Source organism: Colletotrichum higginsianum, chromosome 3, assembly GCF_001672515.1.
Source record: "Colletotrichum higginsianum IMI 349063 chromosome 3, whole genome shotgun sequence".
NCBI classification, from domain to species: Eukaryota; Fungi; Ascomycota; class Sordariomycetes; order Glomerellales; family Glomerellaceae; genus Colletotrichum; species Colletotrichum higginsianum.
Window position 1 is genome coordinate 3,454,983 of NC_030956.1, and position 18,655 is coordinate 3,473,637.

The following is an 18,655-nucleotide window of genomic DNA, read 5'->3' on the forward strand; positions in this document are numbered from 1 at the left end:
CCTTTACGCTTCTGGCAGTATGGCTTCCCGTTTCTTCCCCTAGGTGTCGCGCCGCCCGACAAGGGGCTCCCAACTGGTCCCAATGCAGTCGCTCTTGAGCCCCGGGGGGATCCCTTGAGGTATTGCCCTAACAGCGGATCGTGATTTCAGCGCACCACTTAAAACACCGCAACGGCCTATGACGCCTGCCTGCGTCACAGCCTCTGGCCCAGGTTCAATCCAGGAAGCTTGACCCAGAAGCTAAGATGGACGACAGGGGGGCGCCGTGCTAGTCTCTATCGTTCACAGGCCCGAGAGGCTCAGAGCTGCCAAACTCGGACTCCACGACACACGTCAAAATTGCCTCCTGCTGAAAGACAAGGACAGAGAGGCCGCCCGGCATCGCGTCTTTCTTTGCACCCTTCGCCTCCTCTCGCCGATTCCACTATATATATCGATATGCAAGCCGCGACCAGCTGAACCACTTCGACTACGAGCCAAGAGCACTGTGTCACCTCGTCCTGTCGCAACTACCGCGGGGTTCTGCATCACGCTCCCCCGATTGACCACGACGGCCGTGCCTCTATTCTTCTCCCTCGGATTGCCACCTGATCTGAGCTTCGGTCTCCATCATGCGCCTCTATCTCCTCCCACTCACTACGAGCCGGACTCTTCTCTACTCACAGCGACTGAATATCGCGACGAACAACCAGCAAGGTTTGGCGGACAAGGTTGGCAAGAAAGCTGCAAAGCTGTGGGCCGGCTGGGAGGCCAGAGAAAGTGGATGGCAGAAGAAGGTCGTCAATTACGGCAACTATGCTCTCCGTCGGATCCCCTACGAAGAATGGGGTCTGAAGTCGGTGCCACCCATTTCAGCGCGGCGCAAGGACGACGAGCTCAAGGGCAAAGAGAGGATTGAGCTGGTCTTCCCGGACTCGGTCATCCCCGCGGGAAAGGCAGAGCAGGTCGTCAAGACGTTGGCGACTGAGCGCGACGCGCTGCACAAGAGGAAACTCATTTGGTGTTTGATTGGCATGCCCATCTCGGCGCCCTTCGCTCTCGTGCCAGTGTAAGTCATAGAGCGTTTTCTTATTAGGAGAAAACTTTTACTGACATTATCTGATCCGCTAGGATCCCTAACCTGCCTTTCTTCTACCTGGTATACAGAGCTTGGTCGCATTGGCGCGCTCTCGAGGGAGGCAAGCACCTCCGATTCCTCATAGACAACAAACTCCTGGCCCTGTCCCCGTCGAAGCTGCTAAACGACATCTACACACCGTTGATTCCAGAAAGCACAACTCAAACGCCGTCAAAGCCAGCCCTCGGCCTCAACGAGCCTCTGCAGGCCAAGGAGGAAAACGCCAAGGACGACGCCATCCTGCTGTCGCAGGTCAATGGTCAGCATATCGCCAAAGCGCTCGAAGTGCCCGAGTTGGGCGTCGAAATCGAACGGGCTATATGGCAGGTCAACCATGCCAAGCAGGCCAAGCAAGAGGAGGCTACGGACAATGCCGCGGACGAAGCCGCCAAACAAGCTGCGAGGCAAGTCAACGCCGAAACCCCGAAAGACAAAGAAAAATCCGCTCCCTCGCACGACGACGAGAAAAAGTAACCCCAGCAGGGGGCACTCCAGAACCGCTTAGACGGTGTGTAATATGTGCTCTATAGACGAGAGCCGGTTCGATATGGTTTAGGGGCGACGATCGAGCGAGCCCCGCTCTGGATAGACTCCTCTCTTACTTTTCGACTTGCTGCCGCCGGACGCATTCTCCTCTCCGAATAATGAATGGCGGCGACGTTGTGGCTTTTGTTGGATTATATGCGGTGATAGGGTGGGTTTGCAGCACCTATGGCGCCTCGGTGACCGAGTAGATGTGAAAGCCGTGGGCTCGAAGCACCGGCAGACACCCACAGATACACATCAATCCGAATGCCAGCGCAACTCGGCGTGCCATGTCTTTGGAGAAGGGGCTGCGCAGCCTAGGGACGAGCGAGGACCATTGACGTGAGCTCTCGTCGGCATCACTGGCATCGAACTCGTCCATCTCGCAGAAGAAATCATACTCCTCTCCGTCGTGCTCCTTCCAGTGCGCCGCGCGGATGTGCACCCGAGGCTGTGGCTTGTCCGTCTGCTTGTCGCTGGAGGTGGTCGTAATGACCGGGGTGCCCCTCGCCGCGGCGTCTTGACGGTCGCACTCGGCGATGATGTCGAGGATCTCCTCGCGGGTGTACATTGTACTCTCGCGTGTGAGGGCCTCCGACTTCCAGGCCATGGCGGCTTTGTGACGGAGCAGCCTCTGGGTCGGGCTTACGTCTCCACGGCTCTGCTGGCGCCTCTTCTCCCGCAATCTCTGGCAACGCTGCGGCGCGATGGTGTGGACCTCTGGGTTCAGAGGAGAGGGTACAAGGGGGCTGTAGCCAGCCCGGCTTGATATCGTCGACAATTGAAGCATCTCGTTCTTCTTTGTTGCTTTTGCTGTCGAGGCTTGTAACGATGGGAAGAAAGTGTTTTTGGTAACGATGACGATGAGTCCGGTTTGGAGAAGTCGCTAGTTGGTTTGTTGGTAGTGGAAAGGACACTTTCGAGAGGGACGTGGATGATTAACTTCCTCTGTTACTCAACATGGCGCAAGGTAATGTTGTCGGGGACTGCTCGGAGGGAAGGGCGGAAACCGAAAGGGTGCGTTCTGCTATCTTGTAAACACCAGAAAGAGTGTTGATAGGTAGTAGGTATGGGCGAGAGTGTGAGAGGTATGGAGCTGGACCACTCTGGAATGTCTCGCGAGGGATCCCCAGATACGAGAGGGATAGACGCAGACGTTCCTCCCTAGTGTCAGCCGGAGAAATGACCCTGTAACTGTAATGTTCCAAGCACACGCACGCACACATATACACAAACACAGAAACACAATACAAGGACGAGAAGCCGAGAGAACCGGATTGAGATGATTTGCCGAATGGCAGCTAGGGTGAGAGTGCGGGTGAACGGCACGGAGGGGGCAAGGTACCTTGTGTCCTGTTGATGTGGGATCTAAACATCATGTTGGACGGCATACAGGTAGGTTTTTTTCTCTTTCTCTTTCGTCCCTCCCTCTAGCCCAAGGGTGTCCATCTCCCCTTCTCAGCTTGCCGTCCGTTCCCCCGATTCTCTCCGTGGGCCGTGGGAAGTAACTTGCCTAAAGCGTCCGCTCGGGCACGGGCATCAAGCCCAATCGTCCAATGACAAGGCCTGAGAAAGCAACCTGAACTGAGAGTGTGGTGGGCTAGGGGGGAGGGAGACGGCAACGTAACTCGGTAGCCCAGGCCTTGGCCTAGGCCCCCACATGGTGTAGACTTGCAGCGCAACGCAGCTCGTTCTTTTTTATCTGGGGAGGGTGGAAGGAATTTGCTGGATTGTCTCGAAGAAAAGGCGTTGTTGTTGGCATGGGGGCGGAGGGGGGATGCGGGATCTAATCCAATCTGTGGGCGATGTTGGTTGGCTCCGGGCGTCCGAGCTTCTTCTGCCCTTGCTCTTTTGCTCACCGTGGATGTTCGTTCTCCCAAACCCATCTTAGGCCGCGCCACCGTCAACGCCGCAGGGAGACTACCTACTGAGGGACACAGTGTACGAATGCTTGGGACCTGGGGACGCTGGTGAGAGTTGTGTGAGTGGACGGATGTGTGGTGTGCTTTTCGCCATCGAGTGACTCGATTCTCCCATATCCTCCCGCCTCTCCCACTTGGGCATGGGGTACAAACAAAAGACAGGGTAGCTAGGTATGGATAGAGGGATAAGGAACAGAAGAGCAAACCTCGATGGGCAGAGCTGGAATCCGCGTTAATCTGGCGCCTTGCCATCCCTGCCCGAAACTTCGGAACAGTGCATTGCCTTCATTCCTCGTCCCCCATTCCCTCTTCCTTCTCCCGCTCGTCTCCCATTTTCCCCAGGAAAACCCAACATCTCTTTCCTACCATGGAGGTGTTGGTAAGGTGGGGGTGTTCTCGTCTCTCGCTTCGCTAACAAGTCACACTCGCCACCTTGCAGAGTCTTCCATTTTCACCACCCGGGTAAGGACGGGTTGCGTCTGCTGCGCCTTGCGATTGCTAATGCCAATGCTTACTATGTAGGTGGGCGCGCTGGTCGTGCTCATCAGACAGTTAGACACACCTTTCCAGATTGGCTGCCATGTGGAATTTTGCAATGTGGGCAGGGCAATGATATCCTTGCGCGGCGCACTCCAAGGGGAACGAACATGTGGGATACTGAAACACCTGGGTTTATTTGTCCCCCTCCCTTTCCTTGTCGACATCCGGATACTGTTTTTCTTCTTTTACTGATAAACAAATTTCTTATCTATCTTTCCCCCCCTCCCCCCTCCCTTCCTGTATGCCGCACGCGCGCACGCGCATGTACACAAACATCAGATTGCTAGATTGCCCATCACCTTCCCGCCTTATCCCTGTCGCCCATGGCTGGGGGCGAAAGGATGTACGAACACGCACGTACTTCGGTTAGGGATTGAATGAGTGGGAGAGAAGCACGGTCCTGAGAGGGTGACATGCATTGTCAAGAAGAAGATCACGGCCGTCAATTTCGTCATTGTACAGGGTAGGTATGTAGATATATATGCACGGCATCAATCGCGCGGCTCACGTTAAGCCTCATAGGTTTTTGCAATGATTCTCTACTGCAGTTTCCCTTTTCGAAGGGACATAGTGTTCTTAGGGACTGTAGTTACATTCATAGTCTAGCTGCCTTGCTCCTATAACTATCCTTACCTACTAACCCTAGCACTAATAAGCTACCTATTATATAACTATTATTACTATTATTAGAGTGTATAGGACGTCCTTAATAAAATTAACTTACTACCTTAAATTATTAATCTCTTTATGTAGCTCTCTTATTAAGTTGTACTCTAAATTAAGTATATTAAGGATTACTCTAAATATAGTTATAGTATTGTAAATTTAGTCTTAAGGACTTAGTTCTTTAAGTAGGAATAGTTCTACTGCAAATACTAATAGAGCTACTACTTCTAAATTTATTAGGGACTTAGAGCTTATAAGTAGGCTCTATATAAGTAGCTTATAAAGGCCTAGCCTCTTAGCTATTAGTACTAATTACTAAACTTATTAAATATTAGTATTTAGCTTATTTAGAGTATAGAATAAGAAGCTAACTAATAAGTTATAATTACTAAAGAGAATAGTAATTTAAGGAGTAAATATTTTTATTTAAATTTAGCTATTTTATATAAACTTATATATTAAATAATAATTTATAAGAATAAGTAGGTAAAATATTATAATATTAATCTTAATATACTCTAGTGTACTTATTAGAGTTATAATTCTACTTAAATGTAAGATTAGTTAATAGGGTAGTTATAGGCTTAGAAGCCTCTATAATACTAAGTTTCTAAAGAAACCTTATAATGTATTTAGTATTAAGTATAATACTTATACTGTATTTTTTTACTATATTTTTCTTTATATTGTGTACCTGTGCGACCTTAAGAGGGACCGCCTTGATAACGTACCTTAATTACTCTACCGCAGTTGGCAACGCCGTGCACCAAACCCTTTTAAAAATTGGGGGATAGCACAGCGGGAAGCGCCGACATGGACAGGCGGGCGGGCAAGTGGGGAGCAGCTAATCTTCTCTCTCCCCCTCTCCCCCCAGCATCCACTTAAGGCCGGGGCCCTGGTCTCTCCTCCCCTCCCCGCCCGCCCGGTCATTCTCGAAATCGTATGCACTGGATGCATTCATACCGAGCCATTGCTGCGACTCGGGCAGCTGCATACACGGCAGCTAGAGTGATAGATACCGTAACCATTGCGAAACCGCGCATGCTAGACGGACTTGCTTCCTGAGAGAGAACGACGATCACATCAACAGACCAACGAGGCATCCCTCTTGTCGCCTATTTCACTGCCTCTTTTTCGTTGCTGCCCTTCACCTCGGTTGTCTCCCGTCTCGCCTTGGGGCCGGAGCGAGGAGGTCGGCCGGCTAGAGAGAAATTGGGGTGGGAGATGCCCCATCATGACATCTTATCAGACGCCTGGTGGCTCGACGGGTTGAATTCGGTCGACCTGTCACGACTTTAGAACCGAGAACGGCAGCGTTAAAAGAGGACATCGACATGAAGCAGAAACTTGCCAACGTAGAGTTGGGTGTAGGCATTGGCAATTTAGCAGAACCTGCTGCGGCACGCCAGTGCGTCCATCACACATGGCGGCAACATGGTTGTCATAAACAGCGTCAAGCCTCTATTTTTTTTCGGTCGCGGAAAGAAAAATGACTTTTGAGTATCCCGTATTCCAGGGGATTGCCCTCGAGCAACGTCCTATGTACTCCATCGCAAAGAGCCCCCGTCCCTCAAATTTTCGTCAAAGTTTTTTTTGTGTGTGGCTATCACCGGTGATGATAGACCCCAGTCCCACTTCCCCCTTCAGATTCATCTTCTGCTCTCCTGTATTAAGGTCATCTTCCTTCTTGGGACCGAGTCCGAAAGTGGCCGCAACGCCCGTTCCTCTAACAGCCGAACCTTCATAGCCTTCGTCCCCGTGGGGCCTAGGACGCGACACAGGCGTAACCGCCAATGTGGAGAAAATGGAGAAAGGAAAACAAAGACGAGGAAAACACGCAGCATTATAGGTATAAGCGTGGTGAACTCTGCAAAGCCTGCCTGGTCCTTAATTGTGTTTTCGTTGGGGGATTTGTGGATTGTGCGAACGCTCTGTCCAGAGGTAGGAAAAGGAAATTCGGCGTGGATTGGTGATACACTGGCCCTGACACAAGGCAGTCGTTGCTGCTCCTCGGTTCATAAGCACATGGGCAGCCGCATCCATGCCGCCGAGGAAATGCTGCCATCGTTGCGGTTGTTGCGCATCGTTGTCATATCAAGTGGTGGACTGAGGCGTCGAAACTTCGGATTCGCCGACCATGTCTGTGACTGTAGCTTTGAGCTTCTTTGTTGCGCGGCCCGAGTCCGACATGTCAATGGCCTCCTTCAGCTCCAGCTCCAACTCGTCAAGACGCCGCTTGAGATTGTTTTCCCTGCGGTGGCTTTCCTCCAACTGCTTCTTGCTTGTTTCAAGCTGCATGCGCAGCTGGGCCTCGGCTTTGCCGCTGATCTCCTGGCCACGTCTTGCGCTTGCCTCGTCTTGTTCCATCTGGCTCAGACGGCCGCGGAAGAGTTCGTTTATCAACTCCAATTCACTGACGCGAGTCTTGAGGGCTGAGTTGGTCGCGATCAACTGCTCGTGGGTCTGGGGAACGTCGAGGTGGCGGTCGCCGTTTAAAGGGGAGCCGGCGCGGTTCTCTGAGAAGCCTTGCAGGCCTGCCTGGAGCTGCGCGTCGTCCATGCCTTGGAATACGGGAAGGCCAGGATTGTACAAAGAAGGCGTCCCGTTCCGAGAGCCAGGGGAGTCACCGTCAGCGTTGCCGTTCGTGGACTTCTGGGAGGGTCTTCGTTGCGCCGAGCCGGGCGTCTGTCCGTGAAGGTCGAGTCCGTTCGGGTCAGTCGCGCCTGTAAAGTTGTGACCATGCTGTTGCTGTTGCTGCTGCTCAAGAACATCATGTAAGCCAAATGGAAGTGTGACATCGAGGTCGGGATTCGCAGGCGCATCACAAACCTTCTTCTTCGAGGCCATTCCGGGGCGCATGGTCTTGACGCGATTCCGGGACTTGATGACATCGGTCTTGAGCGAAATCGGTCTGGGTCGACCGTGCAGACGGAGAAAGAGACCGCATGCATTGCAAAGAACCGTCCCGTATTCATCGCGGCGCCATAGAGGCGTAGTTGAGGTTTGGCAGTTTTGACATGTTGGCTGTGTTGAGTCCCGATCGTTAGCGCCGCTGGCCATCATGATGGTCTTCTCGAAACAAAGGTTCCGACCCCTTGAAAAGAAAAAGAAAAACACAACAAGTCCTCTGTTAATCTGCGCAACTGCCCAGCGATACAGGAAGCGCAGAAAAGTGATTCTGGCGGCTTTTCGCGGATGCTGCTGGCAATGCGGGATTGATGAGGGAAACGAGAAATATTCTGATAACCACCCAAAGAGTAATCTTATCTTTCCGTCCCGCTTTTCCCCCACCGATGACAGGGTTGGAGATAACGAAAGCCAAACTAGCCACTGATACGCTCACGCGATAACGGGAATTGCAACTTCGTCATGTGCGCTTAGGTACGGATGCTCTTGGGCGCTTTCGGGATTGGCTTTTCAGGGGGAACGATAGGAAAGGGGAGACGACATACGGTAGTGGAGCCTCCGCCAGAGGCGTAGGTCGGCGTCGGCGCGGGAGCAGGCGCTGGTGCAGGCGCGGGCGCGGGCGCGTGTGTCGGTGTGGATGCGGCGGGAGCGGTCGCGGGAATGGCTTCTCTGTGGATCATATGTCAGTCCTTATCCCTCCACTCTTTCTGTGATAACAAAGCAACGCGGAATTGGCGCGCGCTCTTCGGGCCTCCACAGCAACGCCGGCGCGGATTGCGCATGTTGCGCAAGCACGTCCATCGAGGTCTCTCGGTTGCGAGATCAGTTGTGCGGGTGACGAAAGGCGCGGGAGATTTGGGCATCGTATACAACAGCAGCAACAAACAAGACACAGTTCATGCCTTTCTAGCCCTTTAGTCGCCTTCGACTTCACAACCGTCCCGTCTCCCCATCGCTTGTGCTCCGCCAGGGACCGAACGAGACAAGACCAGGACAAAGAGGGGTGTCCGAGAAGGGGAAATGCGAAAAGGATGGCGAGAGCCTGGCTCAAAAATCCTTCCATCATGTATCAACGTACCGCATCTGTGGCGAACTTGTCGCGGAATTGGCCTGGGCGAGCGCCGAGATGCCTGGCAACTGGGGCAGAGACGCGGATGCAGATTCCGAGGTCGAGGTCGAACTGGGTCGGGAGATGGGCTCGATGTTGGTCTGCGGCAACGCGAGGTTGGCGAGGGCGGTAGCTTCCTCCATGACCGATCGGAAGGAGGGTAAATCGTGGTCTGCGAGTCTGTCCAAAGCCGAAGCAGGCGCAGAGTCTTGGATGGCGGCCAGGATGGCGGTTGCGGCGATTTCGTCGCGGGGGGTAGTCGGGCTTTCGTGTGAAGGAGATAGGCGAGGCGATCTTTCAAGGTGCTCGCTGCCCTTGCGATGTCTGTGGGTAGGCGGTCGCTTGAAGTCTAACTTTTTCGCAACAGCAATATTCACGTGCTGGCCCAAGAGTATAGTCAGGTGTTGCTATTCATGCCAATGCGCCGAAGATCGAGGGTGCGGGAGACAGAGTGGGCGGTCGGGGGAGGCAGTGGGTGGATGAAAGATGACGGCGAGGTCGTGAGGAAGGGGAGAAGGAGAAAAAAATTGTTGCGGAAAGGCGCGGCAGAGGGAGCGACTACTTGGTCGCAGGGCAGACACGGTCCCTGCAGAGTCAAACAGAAATTGCGCGAGGGGGTGAGATGTCAAGTTCTGATGTGAAGTAACAGCGAGGTCTTGGGCATTACAATGCGTGCGTAGGTACTTTTGGAGAAAGGTGAAAAGAGCAGAGAGATGGACGATTGCGAACGCGCATTCCCCTAATCGTCGACAATTTTACTACGCGATAACTGGCGACTTGGTCGGGCCTATCAAGTGCCACTGTTTACCTAGTGGTCATTTTGGGGAGGGAGGGGCTTCCACTGGAACTCATGGCGGTAAGTGGGTTGTGATTGGACCGGCTACTGAAGCCCAGTCAGCCTTATGGCATAAGCAACTGCGCTGGGGCGAGAGACTCATGAGATGGGGTTTTTTCTTTCTTTCCCGCTGCATTTCGCAACGTACTTCGATAGGGGGTTTATCAGTCGCCCCGTTCAAGGCGGCAATGCTTATCTGATTCTTTCCGTGTTATGCCGTACGTAGCACCTGCCGTAGCTGGCGAGGAATCCATTAGTTCAACGTTCAACCCCAGATCGCGCGCACTTACCTCCATACCTAGGTACCCAGGTACAGTTGGTAGATAGGTTGGTATTGTCTACCTAGGTAAGCTACTTTGTCAACTTTCTCCGTACACAATGCAATTGCTGTCACCGGAACCTCGCATTCGGGACCTAACCCATGGCAGTGGTCCTCTCACTGAGTGTCCTCGTCCGCCACCGATCGTTCTGAGCTGAGGCTTATATAGAAGGATGTGGCGGCCAATGGCAATGATGAAAGCGTGAAAGATAGCCTACCTAGCAGGCAATCTGACACATTTAAGCAAATTCCTGACTTCGCCTTATGGTTTGGATGGCCCTATCTGTCCATCTGTCACGTCGTCTGTACTCCTCCTCGTGCCTCCTGTATACTGTGAAACCTACCCAGATAGTTAGGTGCTGCATCCGTAAGTAAGAAACAGACTGGCAACGTAGAATCAGGAACTGGGGTTGTGGTGTCCGTCCCTCTGGTGGATATCGGTTTCGGAGAGCCACGGTCGAGGGAAGCCCCACCCGTATCGATAAGCTCCGAAAAAAAGATTCGACGACCAGCGCCACTACCTACACCACCGGTCGTCCTGCACTTCTTTTTCCTGGTAAACAGAGGCGGCTGCCAAACCTGTGTCTCAACACACGATAACCGCCAAGATGCCCTCCACATACAAGAAGGAAAAGCCATGGGATACAGACGACATTGACAAGTGGAAGATTGACACCTTTACCCCCGCCGACAACGCTGGAGGCACCTTTGCCGAAGAATCGTCCTTTGCGATCGTCTTCCCCAAGTACCGCGAAGTCTACCTCAAGGAGGCATGGCCTCTCGTCACAAAGGCCCTCGAGAAGACGGGCATCGCCTGCTCTCTTGACCTTATTGAAGGTTCCATGACCGTCAAGACGACAAGGTGAGTCTATCCGCGCCCGTCCCGCCTGCCTTGCTGGGGAAGCGCGGGCTTGGTCTTGGTACACGGAGAAACTGACATTCGTTGCCCTCAGAAAAACATATGACCCCGCTGCAATTCTCAATGCCCGCGACCTCATCAAGCTCCTCGCCCGAAGCGTTCCCGCGCCCCAGGCGCTCAAGATCCTCGAAGACGGCGTCGCCTGCGACGTCATCAAGATCCGCAATCTGGTGCGCAACAAGGAGCGCTACGTCAAGCGCCGCCAGCGCATCCTCGGCCCTAACGGCTCAACCCTCAAGGCGCTCGAGCTGCTCACTCAGACCTACATCCTTGTGCAAGGCAGCACCGTCTCCGTCATGGGGCCCTTCAAGGGTCTCAAGGAGGTGCGCCGCGTCGTCGAAGACTGCATGGCCAACATTCACCCCATCTACCACATTAAGGAACTCATGATCAAGCGCGAGCTCGCAAAGGACCCGGAGCTCGCCAACGAAAGTTGGGACCGCTTCCTGCCCAATTTCAAGAAGAAGACGCTCAGCAGCAGACGCGTGCCGCTTAAGGTCACCGACAAGACCAAAAAGGTCTACACCCCGTTCCCCCCCGCTCCCGAGAAGAGCAAGGTCGACAAGCAGATCGAGACGGGCGAGTACTTTCTGGGCAAGGAGGCCAAGGCCAAAGCCGCCCAGGCCGAGCGCATGGAGCAGCAGAAGCAGAAAAAGGTCGAGAGGTTGCGCGAGAGGGAAAAGGAGTACATACCGCCCGAAGAGCTGGGCCACAAGAGGAAGAAGAGAAAGAAGAGCGAGGACGACGAGTGAAGGGCGCAGGTCAGAGAAGGCATGCGGGACGAGGGCGTGGAGGAAAGCGTGTGCGTGTTGTAGACCCGAGTAGATGCCTGCATTGCATCTGCGAGCAGAAAAGGGGTCGTCGCGTACATAGGTGTGAGGTGTTAGCTCACCCAAGATACCCTTCCATTCATTGAGAGTTCAGGAGCCTTCTCACATGTACAGTGGCGATCTACTTAAACTACACCGCCTCGCGATATGTATATCAAACAAAAACGAAATGTCACAATAATGGGAAAGCACTGATGTGTAACGCGGTTGGCTTGAGAAACTGATAGTGTCGACTACCTTATTATGGTGGGTGAACCAGACTGGCTACATCAGCATTCGTCCTCTTCTTGTCTGATTCCTGTCCATGGCCCTCCTCTTTTCGTGTCCGAACTAAGCACACCAAATTCCCGCCACAGGGCAAAGGGTTTGGTCTGTCTGGCCAAACTTTTGGCTGAAAGAGGGGGGCATCTCTCAGACGAGGCCCATGTCGCTTGCCTATGTGGACGAGCAGTTGCAGGGTTAGGTGGGCGGATCTCAGCCCTCGTCCCATTTCTTGCCACAGGGTGATTGAACTGTCGGCTGAAGCAGAAGTTTTCAGATGGCGGTCGCGGTCGATGCCGGCACTCTCGACAAGCTCGTAACAGAGGTCGCGCTCGACGGGGATAATCGTGTGGCCGTGCCGGAGTGCATCCTCCTCGGTGGTGTCCAGAGAATTTTCGTAGGGGAAGCTCCTCGGGGCCGAGTGAGAGCCGCCGGAGCTCTCGAGCTTGGAGAACAATTTGGCGACGTGTACTTCCATGGGGTGAAGTGTCTCGATAGTGTCATTGGAGCGGCGAGGTCGACACTTGCAAGGAGCGCCAACACGAGTGCTGAGACGATGACTGGTTTTGATGACACACTAGGGAGACCAGACTCAGGTTGCTTCTGCAAAGCGTTTGTGTGAACTTTCAGACTTGATTTACATCAGTGATGTGGGAGAAGGCTTCTTTCATGAGTGAGAAGGAGGAAGACGAAGGTGAAACTAGTATAAGTATAGTATATCTTATCGATAGCCCTGAGGACTTGGGGGAGGCAGGATCCAGACGAGATGGTAAGACAGAGAAAGGGGGGGTTGCAATTGGTATTATCAAATGAGTCCGTCACATGTGTGCTCTTCTACACACATGAATGCTACTACTCTCCGACTTAACAAGAAAGCATCGGGAGTTGTGAAAGGGCAGAGATGAAAAGCGCTGAACCAATCAGCTTGACAGCAAAGAAGCATCTTGCCCCTGCATTTCAGTATCAGGAAGCTCATACTTGCCCCTTAGTTGAATGCCTTTAGTCACATGTCCTAGCCATGCTAGTAAGAGGAGGCCAGAGTTTCGGCGGGTTTCTGCAAATCAGTTGGGCGAGGCTCAAATTTGCATAACCAAAGTGTCGATTCATCTAAGTGCTTGGAATCGTCCTGGATCAGGCGTATATGTCCATATACTCATTATCTAGGGGAATTTGGATGGCTAGGTAGCTATACTACTGTCTCTTCCGAAACCGCAAAACAGGAAGAAGAAAAAGCCCATACATGTGAGGATTCATTGCTGGCCATGGTCACAAACCAACCCAGTCGGGACATTTTCTTTTCCTGAGTGCTTGCAACCCAGTACGGCAAAGTCAACTTCATTTGCTAAGGTTCTTTACTCACGCCAAAACATGTGATACGGATCATGGCGATTAAGCTGGATCCCTCGGTTGTATATCCAGACATAGACTTGCTTCTCATAGCTTGGGAGAAGCCGGTTCCTCTTCAAACTTGATGACAAGTTTGCCAAACTGCGTCCCGGCGTCCATGTCCTTGAAAAGCCCATCAATACCCTCCAGATTCGTCAGCCCAGTGACCACCCGGCTCACAACCGGCCTGATCTTCTTTTCTCTCACAAAGGCAACCATGTCCCTAAACTCCTCCCGCGACCCCATGGTCGTACCCTTGAGTTCCACATGCTTGAGCACTGCCTGCATCAGCCAATCCATCTGCGGCGACACCGTCATGCCGTACTGGCTGATGACGCCGCCCGGCTTAAGCACCTTGACCGCCTTGCCTACAATATCGCCGCCTGCACCATCGATGACGGCGTCGAGGTACGGCCGCGACTTGGGGAGCTGGGCCTGGAGGTCCTTTTCCCACCCGGGCTTCTTGTAGTTCACACCCCCGGCGGCGCCCAGCTTCTTGGCTTTCTCAAGCTTGGCCTCGTCGCCGGATGTCACGTAGACGTTGCAGCCGAATGCGACTGCAAACTGGAGGACCTGGAGCGCTACGCCGCCGCCAATGCCGGTGACAAGGATGTTTCTGCCCTTCTCAGCGTTCCCGCTCTTGGTCACCAGCGCGCGCCACCCGGTCAGTCCGACCAGGGAGAGGGCAGCTCCCTCTACGGGCGTGAGGTGCTCCGGGGCCAGCTCAACCTCGGTCTCGGGAAGAGCGAGGTAGTCTTGCGCGGTGCCGTCGGGATAGATCTTTGTGGCGCCGATGACACTGAACTTGCGGATGTCTTCCGGCCCGTCGGGGCTGGAGGCCCAGCCACGGCTTGGCGTGATGAGAACCGCCTTGTTCAGGAGGTCCTGGCTTGCATCTTTCCCAACCTCAACGACGATGCCATAGCCGTCTGCGAGCATCGGGTGGTCGAATGATATGCCCGGGTAGAGATGGCGTCGGATGAAGAGGTCGCGGTGGTTGAGAGCCGCGGCAGTCAGACGGACCAGGACGTCTTTGGGCCCTGGAGACGGCTTGGGAACTTCATTGAGTTGGAGGCTGAGAAGGGTAAGCCTCTGGGAGGCCAGTCTGCAATGATGACGGGGGACGGGACTCACGGATAGTAGACAGCGCCGGGTTTCCCCTCGATCTGTTTGACGGTGATGGAGTGAGGCATTGTCAAATGTTTCTATATCTGCTGCCTCGAGGTTTATATGGTGACTTATGTAGCGAACAAGGATACTACCGGCAACCGACAGCAATACGGTGCTCCGCCAGTTTTATACAACAGAGGACGATTGAGTATTTTTAAGGTGGAAAGCCATATGCCGACGCCGACGGAGGCGGCATGATTGTGTGGGGAAGGAGTCGTCCACCCCCCGGCGTCAGGGTTCAGCGTCATCCTCCGCACAGCCGGGGATCGGCCCCCCTCCCCGCATTCGATGACGATGCATAGCGGCCGCCTGGAACCTCGGTACTTTCTCTGGGCTGAGAAGCGCGACATGAGCCACGGGCCACGGCACTTTTCCAAAACACCAACACTGGGATCACTTCTCCGACCCGATGGCAAAACCTCACATAGCCCACGCGGAGACTCGGTTTTGTAGACAGAGGCTTGGTCATGCTAACTAACATTCGAGTATGGCTTATGACATCTGCCAATCAACAACTAGGCACCCACCAACGGCAACTTCTCACAACTCAATACACCTCTACATACAAGGAACCTACCTATCTATTGCTAATCCTCGGCGGCAAATATTTTCTCACCAAGTCGCACCCTGTATTCTGACAGGCACGTGCAGCAAGCGATCCCCGTTCTTGTTCGGACCAGGCATGTTGCCGGCCCTTATATTGAACTGCAGCGCCCAATGCATAAGCCTGGGCTCACCGAGCCCCGAATCCCGCTCCTCGCGCCAGTTGACGAATTCGTCCTCCGTAGCGCTCTGCGCGAGGTGCTTATTCTGGGTCTTCTGCTGAGCAACATTCGTCGCCGCCACAGGGCCGCGCCCCGCCGGCGGGTAGTCGAGCCCAGTCCATATCTTGGTGTCCTCAGGTAGGCTCAAAAGCCGCCGGGTAGATGCGAAGAGGTCTCTGGCGTTGCCGCCAGGGAAGTCGCAACGCGCGGAGCCGACGTCGTGGTTGAAGAGGGAGTCACCTGCGAAGACGTTTGCTGTGTTCAAGTCAGCAGCAGCCCCCGCCCCTTTCTGATCAACTTTTGTAAGCGTCGCGGGCACTCACACCCGATCAAGTATCCCATATGGTCAGGAGTGTGGCCCGGCAGATGGAGAGCTGTGGCCTCGAGTTTTCCAATCCCAAACACTTCATCGTCGGCAAAGAAACGGTCAAAGGCGCTGGCGAACTCCTCCTTCTCGATGCCGTACTTTTCGCTGAGCCTCTCTTGAACAACCTTGATGCGCCCGCCAATGCAGATGTCTGGAGCCGCGCCGGCCTGCGCCTCCCGCAAACGAGACTGGAGGTATTTGGCCGCCGTCAGATGGTCGGCATGGACGTGTGTCTCGAGAATACCGACGACCTTGTAGCCCAACTCCCAAATAACTTCAAGGAGGCCATCGGCTGTCTGCGTCGAGATGGCGCTCGTTGCCGGATCGAAGTCGAGGACTGGGTCGATGATTATAGCGGCCTTAGTGGGGAGGTCGGCGACAATATACTGCCACGTGCCTGTCGACGGCTCGAAGATGTCGTGAATGATGGGCTCATGGGCCATGTTTGATGATGCTATGAGGGGTCTGGGGAGCAATTCGTTATACAACTTGCGGTTGTTGTTCACCAGACGGTGTTTGTCTCTACCAGTGTGCCGGTTTAGCCCGAGTCTTATACTGGGCATTCCGCGACATGCCATCTCGCCTTCGCCGTTCAATATGCCACCGGCCGATGGGCGTCAAGGATCCTGCTGGTCACAGAGGCAGTCACCGAGAAGTCCAGCAGCATCGGGCAATCTCACCCCCGGAGATGAAGCATATCTGGTGAAGGTGAAGCAAGCCCAGTCTTGAGTCCCCGGCGACGCCCGTGCGCAGCAGTAGCACCTTCCCTGACGTCGGCGACCGTTTCTCTTCGAGGTCGCCGTCCTCCCCCTGGTTTTCGGGGTCAAACATCCCTGAATGGAGGCTCCTTTTCATCCCCATGCGGGTTGCTGCAACCTTAATGATCCCTCCATGTCGCCAATCTTTGTCGTCGCTTCAGGAGTCAAGATGTTGACCCCGTCATCTTTCCATATTGGTTGATTGGCTCATGCGCCATTCGCATTGTTTTCTTTCCCTTTCTGGCCGCGTGTTTGTCTTCAAAAGCGGACAAGCCTCTTGCGGAAGACTTTATCACTTTTCTGCCTTTTCTATCCCCTTTTTCCCTCTCTTTTTCATTTACCTCTTCGTTACAACAGATCATGCCCTTTTTTGAGACAGCCTCAAGCATTCGCCACCGATACCATTGCGATTTGGGAAGTACATAGTTAGCGCCATGTTGTTAGCGAGCTCAGGAAAGGCGTCATCGCGTCCAGAAGGGCATAAGTCTACGCCACCTCCCGCCAGTGACTAGTAAAGCACATCCTTTTCAACGAGCTAAACCGAACGAGCTGGTTGTAGTAATTCCATATCTTGGATGCGATACAGAGTACAGATGCGGATGAGCTACTGCAAATGGAGGACCCGTTAGCAGGGGATTCCCCCCTTGTCATTCAAGGGTGTTGACCTTTAACACTAGAGATTTAATAACTGGGCCCTGCTACCGGAACCACATTTCCGCCTCTCTTCTACATGCGTAGTCCCCGACGACTCGTAGGCCCTGGACTTGATTCACTAAGCAACGGAGAACTGGCAAAGTCCGGCGTCTTGTATGCGACAGCCCTTCCTGTCTGCCATCTCCCGGAGTTCTTACTAAAAGTTGTATAAGTTGATCTGAGACGCCTGCCGGTTTGACAGCCATCGAAAGACTGTTGACTACACATCGCCGCTTTCTTATTCCTACCGGCTTTCGAAAATCTCTCAACCAACACATATACACACATACACACACACATCGCGGCTACACCCGTTCATTCCAGAAGCAGCGTTGAAATCAACTCCTCGTGATCGAGCGATGGCAACGACCGTCCTGTCCGGCGCCGCCTTCGGTGCCGCCCTCGTGGCAGCGGGCGTGTACCAGCCCTCCGTCATCATCGCCCAGCTCAAGTTCGAGAACTGGCACATGGTCCAGGCCTTTCTCGCGGCGGCCGCCAGCAGCACGTAAGTCGCCGCAACCGAGTCCACCCGCCTCGAATCTCTCACAACCAACACAATTTCCCCAGCCTCATCGTCCTTACCCTGGACAACCTGGGCTACGTCCGTCCCAAGCCCCGTAGCCCCTCCCGACTGGGCCTCTTCTCCCAGTATGATGGCAACATCCTCGGCGGCGCCCTCCTCGGTGCTGGAATGGCCTTCTCGGGTTCCTGCCCGGGTACCGTCCTCGCCCAGATTGCCGTAGGCACCAAGTCCGGCGTCTACGTCCTGGCCGGCGCCACCGCAGCCGGCATCGCCTGGACCGGCTCCCTGCAGAAGCTCATCACCAGCAACACCGCCGCCGCGGGGCCTGAGAACCCGAGGCTCACTGTCTACCAGCGTGTTGGTGTCAGCAGGGCCGTTGCGTTCGTCGGGTTCGAGGCCCTTTTCGCTGGCATCGTCTACGCGACTATGAAGTATACCCCCGCCAGCCCCTATGCCGTCGTCGCGCCTACGGTCGGCGGGCTCGTGATCGGTCTCGCGCAGCTCTTCTCCCTGCTCACACGCAAGTCGATGCTTGGCGTGTCGACATCGTACGACGAGATCGGGCGGTATTTCTGGTGGGCGGCCCGCGGCGGCGGGGAGAAGGGAAAGCCCGCTTCGTACGGCAACATCCTCTTCTCGGCGAGCCTGGCCGCCGGGGCGTGGGCGCTCGCCAAGGCATACCCCGATTTTGCGCTGGGTGCTGCTGACACGGCTGTGTCGCCTTCGCTGGCTGCTGCGGGTGGGTTTCTCATTGGGTTGGGCTCCAGGATCGCGGGAGGCTGCACGTCCGGACACGGGCTCAGCGGTGTCTCTGTGTTCTCGACGGCCAGCTTCGTTACTGTCATCTCCATGTTTGGTGCTGGAGCTCTGGTTGCCCCGTATTTTTACTAGTGGTAGGGTGTGGATTTGTTTGATACTGCATAGCTCTGGCGCAGCCTGAAGACCTCATCGCTCTCTATTCCAAGCATGGCTTGAAAATTTGGATCCATCCTGGACTAGTGGATGTTCATTTACTGGCCGGCGGTTGGGTAACTCCCGCGCTACC

General features: G+C 54.3%; 9 protein-coding genes across 9 annotated transcripts; 3 read left to right on the forward strand and 6 right to left on the reverse strand.

The window, feature by feature from the left end:
• Window positions 1-611: 611 nt before the first annotated feature.
• Window positions 612-1,591, forward strand: CH63R_04568 (uncharacterized protein; the record flags this gene model as incomplete). Its single annotated transcript, XM_018299543.1, has 2 exons — window positions 612-1,048; window positions 1,111-1,591. The coding sequence occupies 2 exons, from the start codon at window positions 612-614 to the stop codon at window positions 1,589-1,591; spliced, it is 918 nt and encodes a 305-aa protein (XP_018160789.1).
• Window positions 1,592-1,826: 235 nt separating this feature from the next.
• CH63R_04569 (uncharacterized protein) lies at window positions 1,827-2,252 on the reverse strand (the record flags this gene model as incomplete). Its single annotated transcript, XM_018299544.1, has 1 exon — window positions 1,827-2,252. The coding sequence occupies one exon, from the start codon at window positions 2,250-2,252 to the stop codon at window positions 1,827-1,829; it is 426 nt and encodes a 141-aa protein (XP_018160790.1).
• Window positions 2,253-6,864: 4,612 nt separating this feature from the next.
• On the reverse strand, window positions 6,865-7,833 carry CH63R_04570 (GATA transcription factor AreB; the record flags this gene model as incomplete). Its single annotated transcript, XM_018299545.1, has 1 exon — window positions 6,865-7,833. The coding sequence occupies one exon, from the start codon at window positions 7,831-7,833 to the stop codon at window positions 6,865-6,867; it is 969 nt and encodes a 322-aa protein (XP_018160791.1).
• A 314-nt stretch (window positions 7,834-8,147) lies between these two features.
• On the reverse strand, window positions 8,148-9,637 carry CH63R_04571 (GATA zinc finger; the record flags this gene model as incomplete). The annotated part of the gene is made up of 3 exons (XM_018299546.1): window positions 8,148-8,346; window positions 8,756-9,109; window positions 9,594-9,637. 3 exons carry the CDS (start codon window positions 9,635-9,637, stop codon window positions 8,148-8,150), a joined length of 597 nt encoding a protein of 198 aa, XP_018160792.1.
• A 910-nt stretch (window positions 9,638-10,547) lies between these two features.
• On the forward strand, window positions 10,548-11,610 carry CH63R_04572 (KRR1 small subunit processome component; the record flags this gene model as incomplete). The annotated part of the gene is made up of 2 exons (XM_018299547.1): window positions 10,548-10,801; window positions 10,893-11,610. The coding sequence occupies 2 exons, from the start codon at window positions 10,548-10,550 to the stop codon at window positions 11,608-11,610; spliced, it is 972 nt and encodes a 323-aa protein (XP_018160793.1).
• A 552-nt stretch (window positions 11,611-12,162) lies between these two features.
• CH63R_04573 (zinc-binding dehydrogenase) lies at window positions 12,163-12,427 on the reverse strand (the record flags this gene model as incomplete). The annotated part of the gene is made up of 2 exons (XM_018299548.1): window positions 12,163-12,200; window positions 12,253-12,427. 2 exons carry the CDS (start codon window positions 12,425-12,427, stop codon window positions 12,163-12,165), a joined length of 213 nt encoding a protein of 70 aa, XP_018160794.1.
• Window positions 12,428-13,383: 956 nt separating this feature from the next.
• Window positions 13,384-14,528, reverse strand: CH63R_04574 (Zinc-binding dehydrogenase; the record flags this gene model as incomplete). Its single annotated transcript, XM_018299549.1, has 2 exons — window positions 13,384-14,410; window positions 14,470-14,528. 2 exons carry the CDS (start codon window positions 14,526-14,528, stop codon window positions 13,384-13,386), a joined length of 1,086 nt encoding a protein of 361 aa, XP_018160795.1.
• Window positions 14,529-15,117: 589 nt separating this feature from the next.
• CH63R_04575 (Metallo-beta-lactamase superfamily protein) lies at window positions 15,118-16,079 on the reverse strand (the record flags this gene model as incomplete). The annotated part of the gene is made up of 2 exons (XM_018299550.1): window positions 15,118-15,524; window positions 15,593-16,079. The coding sequence occupies 2 exons, from the start codon at window positions 16,077-16,079 to the stop codon at window positions 15,118-15,120; spliced, it is 894 nt and encodes a 297-aa protein (XP_018160796.1).
• Window positions 16,080-17,446: 1,367 nt separating this feature from the next.
• CH63R_04576 (YeeE/YedE family protein) lies at window positions 17,447-18,501 on the forward strand (the record flags this gene model as incomplete). The annotated part of the gene is made up of 2 exons (XM_018299551.1): window positions 17,447-17,592; window positions 17,655-18,501. 2 exons carry the CDS (start codon window positions 17,447-17,449, stop codon window positions 18,499-18,501), a joined length of 993 nt encoding a protein of 330 aa, XP_018160797.1.
• Between the last annotated feature and the right edge of the window lie 154 nt (window positions 18,502-18,655).